A 26,537-nucleotide genomic window follows, 5' to 3' on the forward strand; every position below is an offset into this window, starting at 1 on the left:
CGGGCCCCGGCAATAGGACATGGTAGCGGTCTCCAGCTGACCACCCAAATACCGTATTTGGGAATTACCTTAACCCCCTCAACAGATCTCACAGTTTCCACCAATTACGCCACCCTCACTAGTCAGATCCGATCGGACCTGGCAAGGTGGTCTAAACAACCTCTTTCTCTACTGGGAAGAGTGGCAGCGGTAAAAATGTCCATCTTGCCGCGGATCTTGTACCTGTTCCAAACGATCCCAATTACACCACCAACAGGCACTTTGGCAACCCTACAGGACTAGCTCTCTGGCTTTATTTGGGGAGGGAAGAGGGCACGACTTCATAAATTATTGACATATAAGAGCATGGATGAAGGCGGTCTCGGCGTCCCGAACCTTTTGCGATATTTTCAGGCATCCCAGCTTCGGTACCTAGTGGAATGGTATCGGCCCGAATCGGAGAAGAGATGGCTCTTCCAGGACAGGGCCATGGCACGGACGTCGCTGTGGAAGATCCCATTCTTAGCTAAACGCCACAGACCGAGATACATGTCCCGATCCCCTGTCACCCGCACGACTCTACAGGTGTGGGACCGGGTAGCGACTAGACTTGAATTGACTACTTTTCCCTCCCCTTTCACGCCCATACTGGACAACCCTGACTTCCCCCAGGCGAAGGCGCGGGCGCGTTCCCTCAATGGCGAGGCACGGCCTGTCGGGCCGCGGGCAACCTCTTTGACTTACAGGGCTTTCTCACCCTCGCGGACATCAAACAAGGGTACGGCATAGAACATCCTCACCTTTTTCAATACCTTCAACTCCGACACTGGCTCACTAACCCTGACATCCTTCCCTTAGTGAGCCGCCCCATGACGACCTTCGAGAAATGGCTGCTTACCAAAACTACTGACAAACACCGGATCTCCGACCTCTATCAAATGCTTACACCTCCACCCGCCCTAGCTAAATTGCCAAGCCAAAGGCACTGGGAGGCAGAACTGGGGAGGGCCTTGTCCCCCAAAGAATGGGGGTACATATACTACAGGGCTTCCCACACCACGCGCAACACTCAGGCAAGAGAGACAGCAGTAAAGCTGGCCATATACTGGCACCTTACCCCAGTCCGACTACATAAAGGGAATCCTACGCGCAGCGACTTGTGCTGGAGGGGGTGCGGGGGAAAGGGTACCCTGACTCATATCCTCTGGGAATGTCCGGGACTGGGGGATTTCTGGAAACTAGTCCTGGATGAGATCGACTCCACCTTCGAGACTGAGATCCCACGGTTCCCTGCATACACTGTGCTAGGCCTGCCCAACGCACTAACATTCCCCTTAAAATCAATGCGTGGTCGACAAATGGGCATTGCTATGCAAGCAGCCACGCAACACATATTATCGCTTTGGGGGTCCACGACTATGCCTACGCACACAGGATGGCTCCACAAACTTTAGTTCACCCTTGGCATGGAGCGCATCCACGCCACTCTCACTAATTCGAGCGACACCTTCCGTAAAGCGTGGCTCCCTCTGCTGACTCTCCTGTCCAAGGAGTTCAATGAAATAACCTGTCCTAAATACCTTAGAGTCTTACGTCTCACCAGCGCCACCGATGACTCTCGGTGACCATACACTTGGTCTCGCCGCACCTCTGTGGCGCGCTGCTGGTCACACTGACACTCAAGAGCACACTGGTCGGGGTGGGGGGTGGGGGGTTCGAGGGGGGAGGGGGAGGGTGTTCTTAGTTATTGTTATTTTCTTTGTACCGCTCTTTTGCCTCTACACGCATGACGTCACACAGCTTCTCGGGCATCTGTATTTTGCTTCTTCTAGAATATTAGGGAAGACATGCTTGCCTGTCCCGCTCGCTGTATGCACCTTAAGCTTGCCTTTCTCTGCTGAGATGTCTTATTATACGCCTGTTGTACTTTTCAATAAAAACACTTTTGAAACTAAAAGAAAAACGTCACCCATAACTAAGAACCTCTGACTGAGACACAAATTCTCCCATCCATCAAAATACCACAGCAACAAAGTACAATGTTACGCCTCAGGAAGATCCTTGCCCTTACCTGATAAAATCCTACTCCAGATACTGGACTGTGGGCAGACCCTTCACAGTCCAAGCATCTCATTTATGGAATGACTGCTTTCTAGCCATTCTCACTGAGTTTATCGTCTAGCATTCAGAAACAATTCTAAATTCAACTTTTATGTCTCTATGCAGCCAAAGGCAGCTGCATTCAATGAGGGTCAGGTTGAGACCACTCTGAGAGGACCACTCTGAATGGTGCAAGTCAGCTTGCACCATTTCTTGGGAGGGCAAACCCACCCCTAGGAGGAAAGGTGCCTGGCCTGCTCCTGTCCAAGAAGCACCCGTGTAAACCACTTTTCATAACCCTAGAGCTACAGGGAACAGAGATGTGGTCTATAAACAATATTGAATTCATTATTTCATTCATTCGTTCATTCCTGCGGACCCCAATGAGCCATACAAGTAAGTGGTTGGTAACCATGGACCAGAAAAGCAAATCTCAAAGTATGGCTTACTGGGGAAGGGAATTAAACTTCCCTCATAATTCCAAATTGGTTTGTCCGAAAACACATGCCTGAACTCAAAACATTTCAGAGACAGCCAATAGGCTCTATAATGCAAACAGCAGCTGGACAAACCATCAGAAACCACCCCATATCTGATGCTCGGTGCCTGCCTTATAGACTAGCTTGCATGAATCAAGGGGTGACAGAAAGACAACTGGAGTGGTGCTCAGTCCAAGGTATTTAGGGTATAATTTAAAGTTTAGCAATTGAAAACCTTGGGATGTGTGAATACGATATTCCATGGGATTGTAGCCAGAGGTAGAATCAGAGAAGCCTCCCATTCTACCAAAGGATGAGGGTTGAAAGAGAAAGGCTGGCAGCACGTTTACTCACACAGACACGCACGCACACACACACACACACTCTCACATGTGTGCAATACCTGGTACAGTCTGCCTCGTAATGCAAAATAAATTGCATTTGTGTTTTAGTCTGTCTCTCAGACTGCGCCCCCAAGCCATGAGATCTAGTGCATAGCTGGAGGCCGCAACCAGCCCCTGCAGCCCTGGGATAACCGGCCAGAAGGCAGGGAGGACAGTAATCCACTAGAACTCCTTTCAGCTTCTGTGACTGACAAACAAGGCCGCTTTTTCACGGGCTGAGCCGTCACCGCTGGGTTTTAATATGTTTTTCTCCTCCGGCTCCAGTTATGACCGAGGACCAGCCCCCTCACTTCCAGACTTGGTACAGGCCTGTGTGCGAGGCTCTGACCTCTCGCTGCCACTGCTTCGCGCAGATATGGGCTATGATTCCACTTGTCACTGTACACCTGTAGGCATGTGCTCATCGCAACTTGTTCACATTACTAAATGTTCGGTGCGCTATAAAACACGGACGGACCTAAACTGATTAGGCCTGCCTGCCTCACCTGGTGCTGCAGCTGTTGCCTGCTGCCAGTACCGCCTGCACTGCTGCTTGCCAGTCCTCAACGTCGTCGCCGGGTGAAGGATTGCGCTGGCACTCACTGAGTTGAACCCAGTGCTTGAACAGTGAGTGACTCGGTGGTGGGGAGCAGCCGTGTGCATGGCTATGCAGGGGCGTGGCGATGCTGTCTGGACAAATCTGCGCCTGCTGCCTGCTGCCCCAGCCCCCACAAAACCAAAATCCAGCCCAAATCAGTGTCCCGCTCACCGGCCCGGCAACACTGAACACTGGGCCGGAACTTCAAAATATCAGATTGAGAATGTTGAGATTCATATAGAATCTCCATTCTTCTCTTGGCTCAGCCAGGGTCAGGCTCACTCGTACAGCTGCAACGGCGCTGCCCAGGCCGCAACACACTTTGCTGGAACAGACTCACTCTGACTGGGGAGACAGACGTGCATTACTGCGGACGACAAGTCGAGTAGTGGGGTAAATACCATAAATTAAACATGTCAAAAATCAATGACTTGTAGACCCGGCCCTGATTATTAAGTGCCGGTGCTAAGCACCGGAAAGCACCGGCACAAATTAAGCACTGTGTAGGAGTGTCGCGTGTGTCAAGAACTGACCAGCCGGTAGGCTCGCGTCTCTCACTAAATTCGCGAAAGGAAGGAGGGCACCATCTTCAAACAGATCGCCTAGGCTCTCCAGATTAGATGTCGTCCAAGTAGTCAACGCAGCTCCCGTGAGAGTCCCTCCGTTCCAAGGCGTCCCCAGTAATGGCAGATTAGGCGCATAAGGCCTGGTGGGAGTTTCAGGGACCTAACGTAGCATTTTCTGGCCACCGCGAGGTGGAGCTGTGCAGGACAGCGGGACTTAGACAGGGGGTGAAATAGAGCGTGGATTTGTGGGGCCGTCATGATCTCATCCAGTGTGGCAGTGTCTCCCAAATTCTTGCCGGCCAGCCAATACGTGACCCACTGGAGCTGCGCCGCGAGGTAATAGAGCTTGTGATTAGGAACCGACAACCCCCCACTCTCCGTTGCAGCATACATGGTTTTCAAGGCCACTCTAGGGCGTCCCTTGTTCCAGATCAGACGCCTGATCAGAACTTCCAGGTCTCGGAATATACGAGTAGGGACGTATATAGGTAAGTTCGCATAGAAATACAGCAGCCTGGGCAGGGCAATCATCTTTGCTAGTGTAATGCGGCTAGGGACGCTCAGTGGCAGGGAGTTCCAAAAGGACACCTGGGCCGAGAGTGACGAGATCGTCCTTGTGATGTTTCCGTCCAATAGATCTGCGGGATCGCGATAGACCCGAATGCGCAAATATCTGAAGACAGTCGGGTACCAGAGCAGTCGCTCCCCTGCCACAGTGATGTCACACTCCGGCATGCCCGCAGCGAAAGAATACACCCCCGATTTCGCCCAGTTGACTCGCAGCCCCGAGACGTCGCAGAATGTGTTAAAGATGGTAGTGAGTGCCCGAGGAAAACAGGACAGGTCTCTGACATAAATCAGCAGATCGTCTGCATATAAGGACACGGAGTGTAACCCGTCAGCCAGGGGGATGCCCCAATCCACTCCAGAGGCGCGTAACTGCGCAGCTAAGGGTTCCATGAGGAGCGTAAAAATCAGAGGGGAGAGGGGGCATCCCGGTCTGGTACCTCTACGTACTCGGATCGAATCCGAAAAGAGCCTACCAGTGCGCACTCGCGCCACTGGGCAAGAGTAGAGAAGCTCTACCATCCGGGTGTACTCGGCTCCGAGGTCATATTTTTCCAGGACCTGCATAAGGAAGGGCCACTCCACCGAATCGAAAGCTTTTTCAAGATCCAGCACGACACAACCTGAACGCGGCCAGCGGGACACAGCCAGACTCTGTACACGGAACAGTCGCCTGATATTATAGGACGTGCTGCGAGTAGGCACAAAGCCGTTTTGGTCCGCGTGTACCAGTGTGGGGACCAGAGGGGCCAATCTCTGTGCTAGGGCGGACGCCAAGATCTTATAATCCGTGTTGAGGAGGGCCAGTGGCCTGTAGGAGCCCAAATTAAGCCCGTCTCTACCTGGTTTTAGAAGGGAGATCACATTCGCCTCATTAAGGGTGGGTGGGAGTATGGCATCAGTCACCGCCGCTCGGTACATCCGTAGGAGCTCGGGAATGAGGATCGCTGAGTTGGCCTTGTAAAACTCCGCAGGCAAACCGTCTGGGCCTGGGGTCTTACCGTTCGATAGGGAGAATATAACTGTTCGGATCTCTTCCTCCGAGAGAGGCGCGCCCAGCTCGTCGCGTTGGCCGCAGTGGCCGTCGGCAATGGTAGGTCTGAGAGGTACTCCGCAATGTCTTCCCCCGTGGCCCGGATGCGGGAACGATACAGGTCTGAATAATGAGTAGTAAAAGCGTCATGTATGGCCCCCTGTGTGTACACCACTGTCCCCTGCGGATCGCGGATCGCGGATCGACATTATCGGCAGTGATTGGGTGTCTTGTCTAATTAGCCAGGTCAAGAGTTTGCCTGGTTTGTCGCCAGCATGGTGAGTGCGCGCCGAGTGTGCAGCATAATTCAGATGTTTGAGCCTCTCCATGAGCTGGGTGTGATGTGCGCGCGCGGTTATAAGTCTTGTGTCGTCGCCCTGCGCAGCTTCCTGTTCGCATTCCAACAGGGTAGTCTCCACCCTCGTTAGTTCCCCGTCTACCTGACGCCTCTGCCCCGCCTGCGTGCCCAAACAACAATCCCGTGCAACTAGTTTGAATGCGTCCCACTCGACCTGCGGGGAGGACGCTGTGCCTGTATTATCATCAAAATATTGAAGCATGCGAGACGAAAGTGTTTCACGGAATGGGGCATCCAGCAATACGTCTGGCTGCAGTCTCCAAGTGGGAATCGGTGGGTGTGGGCGTTCCCAGGCAAAGTCAAGCGTGTGAGGATTGTGGTCAGAGTGAATGCGGCCTAAATAGCTGGTGTCAGTGACATGGGGCAACAGATCTCTGGTCAGCATATATCTGTCTAGCCTGACGTGTAGCATGTGTGCACCTGAATAATAGGAGTACATTCGTACGGTAATGCTCTGTACCACTCATGGGAGTTGTTTGCTCAAAATCTATTAAAAAAAAAAAAAAAAAAAAAACATGCCTGTTTAGCCCACAATGCTGGGTGCGTAATGTATTAAAAAACAAATAGCACACTGCATATATGGATTTATGTGCCCTCAGAGTGACAAGATGTCAAAAACCTTTTTTCACTGTGTAGGTTTATATACATTATCCGTGAATAGGCCAAGTTAAATTTGAAACCCTTCATTTCTATCTCTTTTGGGAAAATGCCTGCAAAACTATAAATGCACTTTGTTTTGCCTGCGCTACAATTGTTTTAGAACAGTTTTTGTACTCCTCTCCCTTCCAGAGGCCAGTATTCATTCCTGACAAGATTTAACTACTCTGCTCTTTAAAGGACAGTAGCATTGGCTCTCTGCCTAGGAAGGCGTTTGTTGTCAACAGCTAGCTACTCTATAATGATTAGCCATCTGGGAGAAATGCAGTAACGGATGGCAGAACAAAGGACAGCCTTTACACTGCCTCTTTTTATTTCGAGATGCCATTCAGGGGGTGACTAGATAAGCTCCAATTTATTCCCAGGGTCCCTCTAGACTTGCTGTATCCGGGCCCAGGAGGGGTAATACTACTTCTTGGCCCCCTGATAGAAGGAGACAACTTGATCTAAATTGGGGAATGGATTAGGGGATCCAGATACCCTAATTATGAAAGAATGGGTTAGCCATCTTGGATTTATTTTATTTTCTGAGTTTTATACAGTGCTGGTTATACTCAAGGGTACCCTAACGCTTTACATGTGCTGAGAATAAGTTTACAAAAAGTACATGACGAAAGTCAAGTGAGAGTAACAAACAGTCCTATAGAAAATATAGGACAACAGAGCAGTAAAATAGACCACAGTAATGATACAGTAATATATATCAATCAAGCAATTGGGTATGGGGCAGGGAGGTAGAATTCGAGTCTGTGTACTCAGATTGTCAGGTGACTTCCCCGACGGGAATTATCGAAGAGGGTTTAGTCTTTGGGAGAGTTAAGTCATCAAGTGGTCTTGTTGAAGTAGTTGTTGAGTGATGGAGATTTGAGGTCCAGTTTGAAGTAAGAAAGAGAGGGGTCATTTTTACAGTAAAGTAAAGAAGAATTTCTGCAAAAGGAGGTGAGCATAAGGGGAGAAATTAGACAGGATTTGGTGTGTAATGTTCTCCAGTCACTGGATAGATCTCACAGTAGGGCCCTGGATTGGTGAAAGGCTACCCATAGACTTTAGCAGGGTGGCAGGACAACTAAAAGCAGTAGAGACGGAGGCTTCATCAGATACTGAGATGAAGCCTCCAAGGTGGCCTTCGCAGTTGGATTTTATGGGGTATTTAATAGGAGGAAGCTGGTGGAGCAATCTCCCATGGTCGCCTGAGGCCACTGTAACAGTCAGGAAATCCAAGATTCACATGAGGGCAGAGAATAGAAAGCCTGTAAAAAAGGGGAGCATCTTGGTGAAAGATTCGCTAGCAAGGGTAATATTTATTCTCTTGGTGCTGAAATTCAATAAATCTACTATTAAAAATGCTTTTTCTGAATATTATAAGACCCTCCTTTCTGCTGCCAACAATGAGGCAGCCAAAGTTTTCAAATTGTACACAGCTTTTCCAAACCAAACTGTTCTTTTGTTCCTGCACTCAGTCCACTGGAGTTAATATTCTACTTATATCTTTGAGATGACTGAAACTCTCCGGTAGACGTTTTCCCTGGCCCAGCTTGTCCTTTCTGTGCTTCCCCTTTTTTGACTACCTCTTCTACGCTGGAGGCATTCTCTCCTGTTTAAGAAACAATTGTTGACTTTAAAGTACTTTCTGTTTCGTATGATCTCCTTGCAACACTTGCACTGTCAAGTTCTTAAAATGAACTTTTCCTATTGTTATATCAGAATTTATTCAAATTATTATGCAGCTGTCCCTTTACTCAGTGTGTAGTTTCTGTTCAATGGAAACAAGCCATTCACTCCACTCGACTTGACTCCACTCCATTCCACTTCTTAACCAAATGCAGATCTGACCACCTTACCTAGATAACATCCACTTTCTCCACCTTCTAATATTCTGACAAGCATTATCAGTTCTGTAGATTACTCCTGTCTTTAATCTCATGCTCTTCTTGATCTGTCATAGTTGGCTTTTCAATCCATCCATGGCACCAAATCTGTCCTAGTTACCTTGGTGGACAATCTTTGGAATGCACTAGATAGTGGTGGAATGACACCCTTATCCTGATAGATGTCTCTCTGTGGCTTTCGACACTGTCTCCACCACGTTTTCCCCATCGGCCTCCTGATAGTTGGGGTGGGAGTAACTACCTTTGTTGACTGACCCCTTTCTTTGTTAGACTGTTCTCAAGCAATATCGACCCCTCCCATTTGTTTTACTTTTAAAGCTCTTCGATATGAAGTCCCTCAAGGCAGTGAGCCTTACTTTCTGACAAATCTAGGCTTTTCCTGTAGCCTCCTTCATATGCCTTATCAATATTCAGTTTTACTGTGACGTTGATGACACACAGTTCTTCATTAGGCTCAACGATTACATCGCTATTATGCAGGATCCCCTCAAATGTAGTTTGAGGGGGTCCAAACAGCAATAAACAGCAATAAAACTGAGGCTTTGGTCTGTCTGATAATGTTTTTTTCCCTACAGTCCCCTGTGACTCTTGCTCCTCAAGCCACCGAGGTTTGTTAGCTTTTGAGGAATGTTTAGAAATGTGTGCATTATAGAAATTCTGTTACCCAGGAAATATTATTGTAATTATTGTTATACTCACTTGCAGACAATATTATTGTAAATATGGTAATTACCTTTATGAAGTGCTCCCAAAATACTAGGTAGCCCGGGTCCAGGATATACAATATCAGGCAGCTAGGCTAATTTTGCATCTTTCTCATGTGTTTTTGTTTATGGACATGTCTCCACCATTCACAAAAATATTTTTTTAAGTTTTTCTGTCACAGGGCTAATCATGGGAAAAATCTGTTTCCCCAGTCTTGCTTTTCCAGACACCAACCAATTCTGGAGCTTAGATCTTTCTCTTTGTCCCAGCTATCACTTTCACGTTTATGGTGTATGAGGCAAGGTGGCTGTGCAAACTTTGGAACAGGATTCCCGTTCATCTTTAAATTCAGTCTGATCATCTTAAATTCAGAAAGGATCTTGAAACCTCACTTTTTCCACCTGTTACACTCTGACAACATTTGCATGACTCCTCTGTTGCTCCACAGCCTGAAGAACCCTATGGGTTTACTGTTGCATTGTATAAATTCACATTACATCAAATAACCTCTGCGAATGTAACAAAAAGAGGATAAGTCAAGTTGTAAAAATGTTGGATGTCCATCAGGAAAAAAAATAACGTCATGCTGTATCAGTGAGCATTGTAGTGACTTTTCCTTCACTATCATCTTTCACTTTCTTTTGATGTTGGGATTAATGCTTGTAGGTACTTTATCAACAAACCTGTAATGGGGCATAGCAGGTTGAATAATCAGCTCAGTGATTGGGTCATTGTTTGACAGCTGATGGGGGGCCATTAGCTGCTGATAAAGCTTGGCAAGATTGGCTGCTCTTAAGCTAGTGGGCGGCGGTGGACAAAGGGTTTGATTCTTACCCATTTGTAATGAAGACCGTAGATGTGTGCAATGGCACAATCATTATTTTTACAACTTAAAATTGGGTATAACACATTTTTTCCATTCAGTGAAGCTCAGAGGACAGGCCCTTTAGAGTGACATGCCATGAGCTTGACATTTCTAGCCTGTGGAAAGATTCTATCATCATAGTCTGGGTACCAATGAATTTGGAGCAATTGGAGCAGACCAGAAGTGCTTATGTGCTTCGATCATCCAAATATTTGAAAATGTGCAAATTTCCTTTGTGAAAAGGGGTTCCCACATATATTGGACCATTAGGGCCCTATTCTGATGTAGTTCGGAAGTGCTCCGAATCGGGTCAGGGTTTTGCAAATCCGAATCAGATTCCTTGTTTCTGACCGAATCGGTCACAGTTCCGAACTACCAAGTATGATGCCTGGAAACCGTTAGCGCTGACCGAATCGGTTTCAGAAGGCATTCAGGCAGGACGAACCTTTTGGAATGAGCGAGTACGATGAACGATTCGGACAGCCTTTTCGATTCGGTTTGACTGGAACGAATCAGATGCCCGAGGCGGTCCTTGGGGACCTGTAGCAGGCCCCCCTTCACCCGGGGCCCTCGGAATCGGGACCTTGGGATACCCGTGGGTCCTCTCTTCCCACCCATACACAGTGTGGCAGGCACCATGGGGTGCCCCCAACAGGGTACACGCTTTTCCCCAACTACCGCTTTTTTCAATGGGAGCCTGTGTTTGCGTTCGGAACACAGGCTCCCATTGAAGTAAATGGGGAGCCCGACTGAATTGTATCTGGAACATCCGATGCATCATGCTTGCTCGGTCAGATTCCTCCGATTCGAGTCGTCTGGAAAGAATTTTGGAACCGATTCGGTCACAGTGATTTCCAAACGAGATCAAATTGGGCCCTGAGTGTATAAAGTAGGTTGTTGCCTGAAAGGAACCAGTGTGTAATCCTCCTCACAACAGCATGTCTGAGCAGCCTCCATTTTGATCGCTTACCAGTAGACTAGAAAGTCACTAGAGAAGCCTTTTCAGAAATAGTGTTTGAAAATATTCAGACCTCAAGTTATTTGCCAAGTTATACATTGAATATCAAATGTAAAGTGCTGGTAACCCCTTGATCTCTTTCTCATCTTATTCCTAATTCCTAGATGACTTGTAGTCTTGTGTAACGCCCCTTGTCACTGTTTTCCAAGCATTGTTTCCTTTCCATTCTACCCAGGTATACAACCCTCCACTAAACAACACTCCACCTTACTCCCTTCCTGTTTTGTGCCCATTTTCTGTTTGCCCTTTTCCGGCACTTCTGTTTTCTTCCTCTTTTCCTAAGGATAATTTATTTTTAAAAATATCTTGTTTTTAGAGTGCTGGGTTTCTGTAAACATGGAAATGCTTGATGCAGGGGCTTGCTTTTTACTAAAGCACAAGTCTGATATCCGCATTTTCAGCATACAGAGCAGTGCAGTGGGGACCATGCTAAAGATTTAGGGCCAGATGTAGGTGGCCGTTTCAGGCCATTTACCGACCGGTAACGGCCGATTTCGGCCGTTACCTGTTACGGTTGTAACTTCACCCCCCTTATTGTCCCTTCCTTGTTCCCGTCCCTTTCACTCGTCCCTCATTTGCATACATTACGTCTGATGGCATTGTACCTCGCCATCTGACAGTTGGTTAACAGTTGACATGGCCAGTTGCAGCTGTCCATAATTGAGCTGGTGACCGGAGCGCTCTACCCGGTGTGTCGTATTGCTTAAAATAAAGAGACACTTTCAAAAGTACCTTGTGTCTACTTTACAAATTTGGCGACGAGGACGGCACGCCGGGGAACCCATCGCTGAAGAATTTTTAAGGTTGACATCGTGAAGCGTATTTTCACACACGAAGAATATATGAGTTGAGGAAAAGAGGAGCCTCCGTGAATTCCGGCAAATTTTTATATTTGAGTGAGTTAAAAAAAACAAATTCCCTTGAACTTTAAGCTGATTAAATGTGACCAGTAAAATTCAGAATAAACCTTGGGCGTTCTCGTGATTAGAAGTATTGAAGAAAAGTAAGACCCAAGTGGAAGAAGACTGGTATCTACGTGAGTTCAAGAGGTGAGCGCTTTAAGTTAATTTGAGGAGAAGTGAGCGAGGCAAAGGACAAAGCGTTCTCTGTAACCGCAATTATGAAATTAATGTGAATCGGCGCGCAAACAGTTTTCGAAGAGTGATTCTCCTCAGATCTCCGTTGTTCAGCCGAATAAAACATCAACCACAGCACATACTTATAAGCTAGCGTTATAACGCACTGCCACCTTGTGGCCCCATTTACCACTAACCCTCACGAAAATACTCTGGAAAGGTGGGGTTACGACTCTTTAACAATTTAAAAGCAAGCGGTAGAACAAAACGTGACAGCTAACAAATAATTATATACATTTTAAGCTTAGAGGGAAATTAAGCAAAAGTAACCGATAAGATTTGAGCCGCATACAGGAATTGGCGTGATTGTATGTGGCGATATCAACTGTAATTGGAAGCAACTTTCTCTCAGTTGTGTTAATTTGGGACATTAGCAAGCATTGTGAACTCTCCACAGCGTCGAAGCTTGAATTTAAATAACTCCTAGTACAGAGCAGCGCACGACAAATTATATGTATTAAAGTGAAAGTGTGGCGCATTTTAGAGGCGGTATTCCTCGGATGTGTGGGCTGCCTGTATGATAGAAGCACGACTCTCCTCAGCGTTAGCGAAGAAACTTGACTACTCCTCACTAGTAAATCAGCATCAGCGAATTTTTATTGTCCGTGTAACAATTCCTATTAACGTTTCTAAAGGAACATTCTTACCTTAAATTAAAGCAGCTTTTTCAGTAACGTGAGGTAGACAAGCTAACAATTCCTGGCGGCGCACAACGAGCGCATCACTTTCCTCAGCTTTTGGCGCGCAAGGGAGATCTACGTCCGTCACGTGTGGCACCACCTTTCTGCTGAATGCTGAAATTGCATCCTCACACGAGAATTCCTGGCTACAATTAAAACGTGCATCCAAGGAGCAATTTACAGCACGAAAGAAGCTGGAGTAACTCAAAGACTGTATCCTTAGAATTTGAACACGAAAGAAGTTCACATTTTTTTTTATGTATAAGAACACTCATAACAAGAAGAAGCAAATATACAGTGGAATATAGGGTTCAATTTATAGCGTAAGTAATATGGAGTTAGGCCAAAGGTATAATTTACCGCTGCCTGAGCTGTTTATGGAAGAGGATGGTACAAATATTGCAGAATGGGGAGAGTGGAAAGAATATTTCGAGAATTATATATCAATTTTTGATGAAGAGGAAGAACCATTAAAACCTGAGGAAAAGGCTGAAATATTATTTCACAGTTTAGGAACCGGTGGACGGAAAGTGTACTATAAAATGGAAAAGGTAATCAATAAAGGAACTGACAGGAATATGTTTGAGAACGTCATGAATGTGTTGGATGAACATTATAAGCAGGTGACGGTTGTTAAAGCACAAAGGTTTGAAGTTTTCAAGGAAATAAAGGATAACAAAGAGGAGGTTTATACAAGTAAAATAAATCAGTCTGGCCCTGTGCCTCATGGGAACTGTCCAGCCCGAACTGCCAAGCCCTGTCTTCCTTGAACCGGAAACAAGCATTTGGAGACAAACACAAACATGGGATTCCCACCTGCGTCACATAGGATTATCACTCAAGAGTACTCCCCCACTGACGCGACTGCAGACTAACACTGACACCCAGATCCCCACTGCTCCTCTGCCACAGAACCCCGCTGCCACTGAGTCTTAGAGGTGTTTGAGGTCCTCAGGCAAATCTGGCTATGGCGGCAGGTCTTGCTCGACTCTAACCGACCCTTCCTTCACTTTCGTGGTCCTCATTTTGTTGTACCCTGTGTCCTAGGTTACGTTTGAACTGCACTGCTTTCACATTTCTCGCATACTATTTGATGCATGATTTGTCAGCATCACTCTGTCTTTCTTGGGATATTGCCAAAGCTTTGATGTAATTCATGCACTCTGAATTGTCATTGCCATGTTGTTATTAGTCCAAGAGTGCCTTGTCGCTGACAATCGATTTTCTCTCCTTCTCCATCTTTCTTGGGATATTGTCACTAGCCTTGATGTAACTAATGCAATCTGAATTTTGATTGCCATGTTATTACTAGTCAAAATGTACCTTGCTACTGGCAATTACTCTTCTCCCCCTCCTGTTTCCATCTATTACATGAGTGATGAGTGAGATGACTGTATGTTTTATTGATAAATGTGCAAAAACAAATAAAAAAGGTTCATAAAAACGATTTAAACAAAAAAAAGGATGGTGACATTATAATGAGCCCAAATTTACCAATTCTTTTTGATGTGGAAATAGCCACTATGAAATACCCTTTGAAGGTCAGGTATTTCTTTGACACTTCTTCTAAAGGTACAAGTAGGGACTCCTGAAAAATATAATAAAATTACAGGCAGGTTACACTGAATGCTGTTTTCCTTCAATATGAATCGCTCCCACAAAAGGAAGATTCTCTTCTGTCAAGAAAAAATAAGGTAAGTTAAATGATTTAGAGCCAGCTCCTCAGTTAGCCCCGCGCAGTCACTTTGTCAGAAGGAGCACATCGCTGAGGAGTAAGTTCCGGATGCGACGGTTGGTGAATCACCGGATCCTGTTTCCCCCCAGGCCACCGCTGGCAAAGTGTCTCACCGCAGGAGCACGCCACATCAAGAGGCCAAGTCCCGGAAGGGGCCACCACCGACCCAGCAGACAACAACCGCCTCAGAGGGGAGGGTGACACTGTGCGCCAACTTTTAATACCAGGGGCAGCAGGGTACAAGTGCGATCACCTCTCAAAGGCCACAGCAGGCGTTGCTACTCAGATTTACCCCCGTGGACGCCCTACTCACACGGGCTTCACAGTTCCAGGAAAACTGCAGGGGCCACCGTATGCACCCAGGCAATGGGATCCCCCCCGCACAAGTCACCACCTCTGGAGCCGTAGGCCTGAACCGCCCCTGTGACTCGCACCGTCCGTCAAAAACACAGGAGCAATGGCGCTGGTATCAGGCAGGGGGCCGCTAGGCCCAATCAACCCCTGTGGTCCCCCACTGCCACCAGCAGGCACCCCAAGTGTCCCCTGCAGGCCTTCCACTGTGGCGAAGGCCTCACCAGGCAGCTTCAGCGTTGCGCTGGCAACCCCCGCAGGTGCAGCCCGCATCGACAGGTCCGGGTACCTCCCACGAGCCGCCGCTGGTCCGCAGAGAGCACAGGCCGCCCTCTGTCGCTCACGGCACCACCAGCAGGCGGCATCCAGCGGCCTCAGGATTGCCGCAGGGCCTCCACTCTCGCTCAGACAGCAAAGTCTACCAGGGGCGGCTGGTGACATTTGAAAGTGGTGGGGCGTAAACTAATTTGCATATTGCACCGCAGCGAGCGAGCGAGCCCGAACCACCTTGCATCCATCCATACATCATTCATGCATCCACCCATCCATCCATCCACCCACCCACCCATCCATCCACCAATTCTGCATCCATCCTGCATCCATCATTCATTCATGCATCCACCCATCCATCCAGCATCCATCATTCATTCATGCATTCACCCATCCATCCTGCATCCATCATTCATTCATGCATCCACCCATCCATCCTGCATCCATCCATCATTCATTCATGCATCCACCCATCCATCCACCCATCCATCCTGCATCCATCCATCATTCATGCATCCATCCATCCACCCACCCATCCACCCACCCATCCATCATCCATCCTGCATCCATTCCTGCATCCATTCATGTGTCCACACATCCATCCACCCATCCTGCATTCATCATTCATTCATGCACCCATCCATCCTGCATCCATCATTCATTCATCCACCCATCCACCCATCCATCCATCATTCATTCATGCATGCATCCATCCATCCACCCACCCATCCATCCATCCACCCATCCATCATCCATTCCTGCATCCATTCATCCACCCATCCATCCATCCTGCATCCATCATTCATTCATGCACCCATCCATCCACCCTGCATCCATCCTGCATCCATCATTCATTCATCCACCCATCCTGCATCCATCATTCATTCATGCATCCACCCATCCATTCATCCACCCATCATTCATCCTGCATCCATTCATGTGTCCACCCATCCACCCATCCATCCACCCATCCTGCATCCATCATTCATTCATGCACCCATCATTCATTCATGCACCCATCCATCCAGCATCCATCATTCATTCATGCACCCATCCATCCATCCATCCACCCATCCATCCTGCATCCATCATTCATTCATCCATCCACCCATCCATCCAGCATCCATCATTCATTCATGCATGCATCCATCCATCCACCCACCCATCCATCATCCATCCTGCATCCATTCCTGCATCCACCCATCCATCCATCATTCATTCATGCACCCATCCATCCACCCTGCATCCATCATTCATCCACCCATCCTGCATCCATCCTGCATCCATCATTCATTCATGCATCCACCCATCCATTCATCCACCCATCATTCATCCATCATCCATCCATCCACCCATCCTGCATCCATCATTCATTCATGCACCCATCCATCCACCCTGCATCCATCCTGCATCCATCATTCATTCATCTACCCATCCACCCATCCTGCATCCATCCTGCATCCATCATTCATTCATGCATCCACCCATCCATTCATCCACCCATCATTCATCCTGCATCCATTCATGCATCCACCCGTCCTGCATCCATCATTCATGTATTTTTATGACCATATAACTTGCACACAGCTTGTCAGTGTTTAATACCAGTCTCGAACCTTGTACTCCAGCACCAATGATACATGATTAATATTAATTGTTTTTAAAAACATGTATTTATTCGACACCAATTTCACACCTTAGTCGGAACATCATTTTTATTTGTTTTTTAAAATATCTATTTATTTAACACCAAAGTAAGTCATGTATACATTTTTATGGTTCGATAAGAGGCTCGAACCTGGTTTCCCAGCACCAAAGTCGGCCGTGCTATCCGTCAGGGGTTATGTAACCGGGCTATGTAGTGACCAGCCAATCCTGCACCAGGATTGGCTGGGGGGGCACCATGACTCCTCGCCCAGTCGCCCTGTGTAACCCCGGGGGCTGCGGCCCGCCCCCTGGTCCTCTCTCTAAGGGGGAATTCACAAGAAAACGATCTGCGCATGCGCGGGCATGTTTGTGCCCAAAAATACACTTGCGCAGCTGCAGCAGCCCGATCCTTCTCCCCCCCCCCCCCACGCGCACTCCGGGAAGGTCGGGTGTCTCCCGGTTTCCCGGCCGGCAGATAGCGCGATTTTTAAAAATAATTGTGTTTGGCTTCTAGTGAGGACGTGGTGGGTTCATGGGGCTTAGTGGGGCTTCGCCCCTACGCCCCAATGGACGCACCGCGCCTGAGTTAGTCTACGTGCATGGGCAGCCATGCGGCCACGTGACCAGCCTCCGGTCTCTCCAGCACAGCAGGCCGCAACGTTCAGGGCCGCCGCAGTGCGGTTTCAGGGCCCGGAGAATTCTCTGCCAGCAGCACAGTCCCAGCTAGACATAGAAGACCAGCACTGGGGCCAAGTAGAGCCCTGTAGAAGCAGGATGCCCAGGATAATCAGGGGATGAGGCACGGAGCGTTAGCAAGATGCGTCCGTCATCTTCAGCGCCTGGTCACGCCCCCCACAATGTCACCATCCTTATTTCAAGATTTTTGAGGATTGTATTGTATTTACTTTGGGTCCAAACTTACTCCACAAGGTGAATTCATCCTTTCATGTGGTTCAGAAAATAATACGTCCATCTTTATCTGCCAACTTTTCTGCAGCTGAGTCTGTTCTGCTCCTAGATGCAGAAAGAGCACTGAGCTTTATTTGCTGAGGACAGCTGAGTGTAGACAATCAGACATCTTATTTGTCAGTTTTGGTACAAAAAATGGTTTCAAGTCCAATAAAGCTGTTACCTTTACTGAGTGTCTAGTTCGAAGCTAGAGAGAGAGCATTGTGGGGTCTGCAGTGAAGAAAAGAGAAAAAGAGTTTGTGTAAGTGTGTATATCTTAAATTCAAATCGAATTGATTTAGAAAGTGGAATTAATACTGATTGTGAGATAAGTATCTATTAATGTTAACTTTAGAAAATAAACACTATTTGCAAGGAAGAAAATAAGTTGAATTGTCGCATACCTACAAAGTGATGACTTTTTTTATGCTCTTTCCCCAGTTGTACCACCCATTGTTTCTGAGTTTTCAATGATACCATCTGAGCCTGAGGTCAATAAAGCTTTAACTTTAAGAGTTTTTATGGATGACTATGCACCAGGATACATCCAATTGAGATGGTTTAAATCAAGCCGCTGCTTTGAGGAAGAAGTATCCAGTACAGAACCACAAATTGCAAATAATGGCCTGTGTTTCTCTGAAAGCCAAGTTCAGTTCATACCACGGATGAATGATCACAATTGTCAACTCAGGTGTGAGGTTGTACATCCTTCGAGTGGTAAAGTCACAGAGAAGACCTGTACGCTCATGCTCAAAGGTAAGAATGGTTTTTACTATTCTTTATTAGTTATCCAGTTATGGTTGCAAATAGCCACCACATAACACAGCAGAAGAAAAACCCAATTCTCCTCCCTTCCGATGTCCTTCCCGTTCCCTGGTGCCACCTGTTACCTGGCACACAGATACAAGTCCCTGGATACGTCCTATTAACCAAAGCAAGAGGAATAAGATAAAAAGCCAAAAGAGTTGGTGGAACGAAAGTAATGGGAGAAGCCAACGATAACCAGAGTAATGAAGAAAATTGCTAAGTACCTCCTCAACCATTATCTTGTCCCTCCACTTACTATTTTGAGTATTCGTGAAAGCAGAACTGGTGACCTGATTCCCATACCAGTGGCAGAACTCCCAACAGGTTTAACACTTTGGTAAGTCTAATACTTTAAGCATGCAAAACAGTGATGGATGGAATGCTTGAATTAATCTCCGCCACTGTTAATCACAATGGCCACATCCCAATCGATGGTTATTTTACACACCATTCTACCTCAGTTTGGATCCAGCTATATGTAAATCAGTCTTGACCCTTCTCCAATAGGAACAGTCCAGCCCAAACTACGAAGCCAGGTCCTTACTGAAACGGCACACCAGCACCCCAGGACCAGTTCTCCCTAGCTATGGGCTGATCAGCCGGGTACAGCTTGGATCCAGTGATAGTGTGCATGAGACCCACTTCTGGGCGTACCCTTCCGAGGTTATGAGACAGAATATCGAGGCCCAAAAAATTGTTCTACATGAATATCGAGTTGGAAATATCGTGGGGTGGAAATATCAATTGAAAGAATCGATTTAAAGGAAAGTAATATTTAATAAAAATATTTAGAAGTCATAAATATCGTTTGCAAACATATCGTTGTTTGAAATATAGATTTTTTTAGTTAGTGGTATGTATTTTAGTATATATTTTAAATGTACGTGATGTATTTGTTATGTATGAGAATTGTTTTTGTTTTTTAATATGTTACAAGTAATTTAAGTATAACAAATGAATTATTATTTTTTATTTATTCATATTTATTTAATTGAGATTTTAAAGCGTTAATGTGGGAAGTAATTTATTATTAATTAATTATTACTTGGTTGTTAATTAATATCAATTAAATAATTGGTAATTCTTTATGGTAATTGTGTAATTCTTTTAGGTGCAGATTGTAGGGTGATAGGTTTAAAGATTGGGAAGTAATTTATTTTTAATTAATTAAAAATAAGTTGTTCATTTATATTAATTAATTGAAAATTAAATATTGGAACTGTCATTAATTTTAGGTGCAGGTTGTGAGGTTTATAGGGGTAACGGGTGGGAAGTAATTTATTTTTGATTATTATTTTTTTTTTTTTAAAACATCTTTTTATTATAGCGAAGTCACAGAAAGTAGGACACAGAGCATAACGGTATTGTCACCAGCAATAGACGATCAATAATAGTATGCAATACTAACAGCACTACACGGCCATAGATGGCCCACATCCCGGAGGCTGGGCGGCGTCAGATCAAAACGTGGTCTTAAGCAGAGGATATTGCGGTCACGCTCCTATGATATGAAACCCAGCAGTGGCTTCGCAATTATTACCATTACACTCAATTACAATACCAAACAATTCAAGAACAACTAGCAACCCCCGAATGGCATCGACAGTACTGACTCAATAGTGTAGGACATTTGAGTAAGGGCCAGGGTTGGTCCATGCAATTGACGACAGCATCTACCCATGGGAATCAGATCGACAAATATACATACATATCAAGGGTACGTAGCATGGCAACGTAGGACATCTACACCGTCACATAGCCCTCCCCGCCAGCCCCCTCCTCTCCACACTTAGACTCCGAGGCATCAGAGGGAAACAACTCAGCACTGGTAGCATCCGAGTCATCCTCCGCCAACCCCACCATGCACAGTGTTCTCCAGGCAAGTAAATCCTCTTGCAATTTGTCGTCCTTGCGGGTGCGCTGCATGTGAGTCTCCTCCGCCAAGGCCCACTCCCTTGCATCCCTCAACCACATAAGAACATCAGGGGCCCTTTGACCCATCCAAGTAATAGCCACTCGTCTCCTCGCCAAGACCAATAGGAGTTGCAGTAACTTATACGATAGTTTCTTTTTTTTAGGTCTGGCCACCAGTGCCAGGAGGCATTGGAGTGGGTCCAGCAGAAGCCTGAGGTGCGTGGCCCGAACGACGTATCGCACCACCTGTCGCCAAAAGTCCTGAACAAGAGGACACTCCCATGCCAAATGCAGGAAGCCCGCCCTCCCCATTCCACATCTAGGGCAGTTGTGACTTCTATCCGCCGAGATGCGGTGGAGGGAGACTGGTGTCATGTATGTGCGATGAACGAAATTAAAGTGAATAAGTTTAAATCGAGCATTACAGGAGACCTTATGGGTCAAGAGACCAATCCTCGTCCTTTGTGCGGGCTCTAACTCCACCCCCAGGTCTGCCTCCCACGCCCCCCACGCTGGGGTTAACGGGGGAACCGAGTCCCGACGCATAGCAGAGTAAAGGAGGGAAATCAGGCGTTTACCTCTCCCACAGGACATGATGACGTCAAGGGTATCGGTGAGCGGAGGCGCCTCCGGGAATTGGGGCCACGTGATCCTGGCCACGTCCTGTAGGCTACCGTAATGAAGATATTGTCCCTCAGTTAGTCCAAACGACTCCCTGGCACCCTCAAAGGTTACGAAAGAGTCGTTCGGGTAGAGGTCTGCAAGAGTCATACAACCACCAGACCGCCACTCCCGAAAGGACATGGTTTCCTCCAAACGGCGTATCGGGGCCAGGGACCAAACTGAGAGCTCTCTGTGGAATGGCGCTCGCAGCAGCACCCTTTCAACAAAGCGCTGCCAAATATTAGCCGTGTGACGCACCACAAAAGGTAAAGTGGTGTCGGCTCCGCGCCCCTGCATCAGTGCCACCTGCAGGGTCGTATCAGTCGCGGCACCGGCCAGCAATGCCAGCTCCCAGTTCTCACCCGCAGCAAACCATCTGGCGGCAGGGAGAAGCTGCGCCGCGTAATAGTATAGGTCAAAGCGTGGGGCTTCGAGACCACCCTCTTCCCAACATCTTGTCACTGTGCGCAGGGTGACCCTACTGCGTCCACCTGCCCAAAGGAGCGAGGTGAGGAGAGAATTCAACGTGCGGAACACTCGGGGAGGTAGCGGACATAGAGAGTTCTGCAGGACATATAAGACCCTAGGAAGCATCACCATTTTGGCAATTGCCAATCGCCCCATGAGAGAAAGGGGGAGCGTGTTCCAAAACACAATGGATTTGCGGAGGGCCGTGAGTATCCTGTCGATGTTGCAAGCCAGCAAGGCTTCCGTAGATGTGGCCACTTGGATGCCCAAGTATTGGAACGCCGTGCTCTCGTACCGGAGACCCAAGTGCTGAAGCTCCACACCCAAATCTGGGACAGAATCTGTCAGCGGGAAGACTAGGGATTTGGTAATGTTTATACGCAACCCAGAGGCCGCGCCAAATCGATCCAAGAGTCGCAGTAGTTCGGGGAGGGCCTCAACAGGGGAGGACAAATAAAAAAGCGCATCATCCGCATAGAGGGAGACTACATTGGTAGTATCATGCACCACTATACCCCAAGCCCGCAGGTCAGCGCGAGCAGAAACGGCAAGTGGCTCAATTGCAAGCGCAAATAGGAGGGGGGAGAGAGGGCAACCCTGCCGGGTGCCTCTCCCCAGTGACCACTCCGCTGAGCGGGCCGATCCCAGCCGCACTCTGGCGCGCGGCGCCTGGTAGAGCACCCGGATCCAGTCCCGAAAGCGAGGTCCGAACCCCATTTTCTGGAGAACCTGTAACAGAAATCCCCAGTGCACCGTATCAAATGCCTTAGCCAAGTCAATGGCGACCAACACGTGAGGACCCTCCCGTCCCTGCACCTCATGCAGTATATAATTGAGACAACGCAGATTCATCGCCGTGTTACGACCCGGGATGAATCCACACTGGTCAGGGTGGACTAGGCTCCTCATGAGTGGAGCAAGGCGCGTGGCAAGTAACTTGGTGAGGATTTTCGCATCCGTATTTAGCAACGTGATAGGGCGATACGCCGCGGGATCAGTGTTGTCCCCGCCAGGCTTCAGGATCATGCACACTTCTCCTTGATTCATGGTAGGTGGAAGGGTGCCAACGTGCAGAGCCTCATTATAAACCTGCAAGAGGAGGGGGGCCAGGACGTTCCCAAAGGACTGATAGAACTCAGCCGGGTAGCCATCACTCCCAGGGGTCTTGGCGCAGGGGAGGGCCGCGATCGCCGCCGTAATTTCTCCGAGCGTCAGATTCGCGTTGAGTTCCTTCGCCGCAGCCTCCGGCAAGGTCTGGAGATGAAGGCCCTCAAGATACGACTGACCGGCCGCCTTAGATATCAATGGGTCAGCCTCATAAACCGTCCGTAAATGGTCACGGAGAACTTCAAGAATCTCCGCCTCCGAGTGGACCACAGCACCCGCGGAGTTCCGTAAGGCCACGATCCTCTCAGGTGCAAACTCTTGCCGCAGAATCCAAGCCAACAAGCGGCCTGACTTATCGCCCTCCCGATGGAGGCGTTGCCTGTACTGGCCCAACGTAAATTTATCGAGCCGTGTAAGTATGTCATGGATCGATACCAAGGCCTCCCCTTCCACCTGGCGCCCCAGGTCATCAGGATTAGCACCGGACTAGGCGTGTTGAAGCGCCAGTTCCGCGTCTCGCAAATCGGACAACAATTGTTTCCGGACCCCATACGTGAGGCCCATACATGCGCCACGTACCACCGCCTTTAACGCTTCCCATTTGGTGGAGTAGGATAAACCATCCCCCCCCCCCCAATTGAGGTCCAAGTAACCCGACAGCGAATCCGCCACATGTTCCTTAGCCACTGGGTCCAGTAACAAGTCAACTGGTAACCTCCACGTACGCGGACGCACAGCACGATCAGGCCACTCCGCCACACACGTCACCGGAGCGTGATCCGACAAGTATCGAGCCTGATGAGTAACCGACAGGGTAAGGGAGGCGGTTAAGTTCGCTGCGAGTATGCGGTCCAGTCTACTATGCGTACCGTGAGTCGGTGTGTAGCACGTATAGAGCTTCTGGGTGGGGTGGCAAGTCCGCCACACGTCACTCGCCCCCAGATTGTGCATCACGTCCCGCAGACTCGCCGTCATACGGGGCTTAGTGCCCGCCCTAGGCGGATGACGGTCTAGCTCGTGGTTCAGGATGCAATTGAAATCCCCAAACCAGAGGAGGGGCGCATCTAAACTTGGAACCAAAAGATCCTGAATCTGAGAGAAAAAGGTCGGGTCATCGGTATTCGGGGCATATGTGTTAAGTAGCAGGAATTCCTTATCATCCAGTCTAAGCCTCACCAATAAATACCTGCCTTCGATATCCGCCTCTATGTATTGTACGGCGCACGGATTCCCGGGGCCACCCAAATAAGGACCCCCCTAGCATACATAGAGTAAGAGGAATTAAAGAACTGGCCTCTCCATTTCCTAGACAACCGCTGTGCGCCTTCATCATCTAGATGGGTCTCCTGCAAGCATGCCACTGATACCCCATGGCGTTTAAGAAAGGTGAGGAAACTGTGTTTTTTACTGCAGGTGCCCAGGCCACGCACATTCCACGTCAAAAACTTGAAACCCATGGCAGAGGAGTACGCCCAACCGGGCTATATCGTGGATGCAACGCAAACCTGACCCCCCCCGACCCCCACTACGTGTACATCCGGGGGTGTAGCCCAGAAAGCAAGCCCCCATAAGTTTGAATCAGTGTGTACATGATGCCATTACAACTTCTGCCACAAACCCCACCCCACCCCCCAACATCCCCAAAACACAAAACTTTTGCACCTACCCCACATCCACCCCCACCCACGAGCAAAAGGATAGCAACACAGAACAACGCCACCCCGCCCTTCCCCCGCCAGTGCCAGGACGTGCACAGCCACCCCATACAACCCAATCAACCCACACTCACACACACCAATTCAACCCCCCCCACCACCCTCCCACCCAGCTCCCCGAAAGACCCAACAAACCCAAGAAAGAAATACCCGGGCATGTCTACTCAATTCTGCCAGCAGCGGGGGCACAGTAATCCACAGACCAATAGTGCGGTCCCCACACCCCATCCCCCCTCCCCACAACAGCAGGGCTTCAGGTACATGACATGATCCAGCGACCAGGAAAGTTCCAGGAGCCAGCACGGTGAGCGGGAACCCCGTACAGATGGCACCCAGCCCGAGGACAGTCTTACCCCCAGTCACTTTAAGGGCAAAACGAATGAACATAGGAGACCAAACCAAGAGAAGGGAAAAGTTATTCCAACCTCGATGCAGTTAGGGCCGTCTCCGGGACCACCGGAGCCTCAGGGTCCGCTTCCAGGGACCGTTCCTGCAATGTGTCCGGTACCAAAACATCACCAGGAGTGGGAGCCTCGGGCAACCCCGATTCCGCTCCTCCCTGCGAAGATTCCATGTGTATAGCTCCATCCGCTCCCACCGTGGGTCGAGATTCAGGAGAACCCCGGGACCTAGAACGGCGCCCTCTCCTACCACGACGTCTCCTCTGTGGCCTGGTCCCCCAAGTCTCACCGGGGCCCCCTCGTTCACCTGGGGGCAAATCGTATCCTCTGATCTCTAACCACTCCCAGACCTCCGCTGGCGTCTCTAAGAAGTGCGCACGGCCTTGAGAGAGCACTTTAAGCTTGGCAGGGTATAATAGCATATACTGAAGCTGCATGTCACGTAGCTTTTGTTTCACCCCCAAGTAGGATTTTCTCTGTTCCTGCACTTGTTGGGTATAGTCAGGATAGATCGATATTCGACTGTTCTCAATCATGAGGGACTCCGATTCTCTAGCAGCCTTCAGGATGCAGTCGCGGTCTTTATAATTGAGGATCTTGGCAATAAGGGCCCTGGGAGACTCACCCGGTCGTGGAGGGGGGACCAAGGCCCGATGCGCTCGCTCCACCACGAAAACACTGGACAGGCCATGCGGACACAGATGTTCACGGATCCACGTTTCCAAGAAGCGCTCAGGGTTCCCAGCCTCGAGTCGCTCCGGGACCCCAAGGACTCTGATATTACTCCGGCGCGCCCTCCCTTCCGCGTCTTCAGCTCGTCGTTCCAACGCGCGGGTAGTAGAGGTAAGTTGAGCAAGCGACTTCTGTAAAGATGCAACCTCTCCTTGCAACTGAGTGATGTTGCCCTCCGCATCCGACACCTTATCCGCCACTTTGTGGAGGTCCGTCCGTAGCAAATTGACATCGATAGAGACTGTCTCTATCTGGCGCTCCAGAGCAGAGTGGGATCCCTGAATGGCCTTGAGGATTTCAGCCCTGGAGGGCTCCGCGGCCCCCTCTCCGCCATCCTCTGCCCCCGACTGCCGTGTGATTCTCTGTGGCGGGAGGCGCGGGGTGGTATACTGGACGATCGTGTTGGGCTGGGAGGCCTTTGAAGAACGGCCTGAACGGGCCGCCATGCCGGAGGCTGGAGCACCTAGCAGTAACTTCCAATGCAGCTAAGCCTGCCCCAGGGGCACAGGAGGAACCGCCGAAGCAAATCCGGGACAAACTCCCGAGGAGGTATGAAGCCCCCGCCGGCAACACAGCGCGGGCGGCACCTACGAGGAGGGAGCCAACCCCTCACGACCCCAGCAGTGCAGAAGAGTCCAGGGCCCCGGCACACCCAAGGCAGCAAGGAGCAAGATCGGCAGCAGGGCGGTCCCGCTCACTCCCACGTACTACAATCACACTCAGCTCCAGGTAGCAGCCGGGTGGAAGAAGCCTCAGGGCTCGCCCT

General features: G+C 48.8%; 1 protein-coding gene across 5 annotated transcripts in view; it reads left to right on the forward strand.

Moving 5' to 3' along the window:
- The window catches only part of LOC144822965 (uncharacterized), a 441,318-nt gene that overhangs the window by 299,587 nt on the left and 115,194 nt on the right, over positions 1 to 26,537 (forward strand). For 4 of the 5 annotated variants that reach the window (XM_078681052.1, XM_078681048.1, XM_078681051.1 and 1 more), the window contains one exon: positions 18,406 to 18,720. The exons of the other annotated variant lie outside the window; for it this stretch is intronic. In XM_078681052.1, coding sequence (XP_078537178.1) covers positions 18,406 to 18,720 — 315 coding nt within the window. The remainder of the gene's footprint in view (positions 1 to 18,405; positions 18,721 to 26,537) is intronic. 5 annotated transcript variants of the gene reach the window in all.

This window comes from Lissotriton helveticus, chromosome 3_1, assembly GCF_964261635.1.
Source record: "Lissotriton helveticus chromosome 3_1, aLisHel1.1, whole genome shotgun sequence".
Taxonomy (NCBI): Eukaryota; Metazoa; Chordata; class Amphibia; order Caudata; family Salamandridae; genus Lissotriton; species Lissotriton helveticus.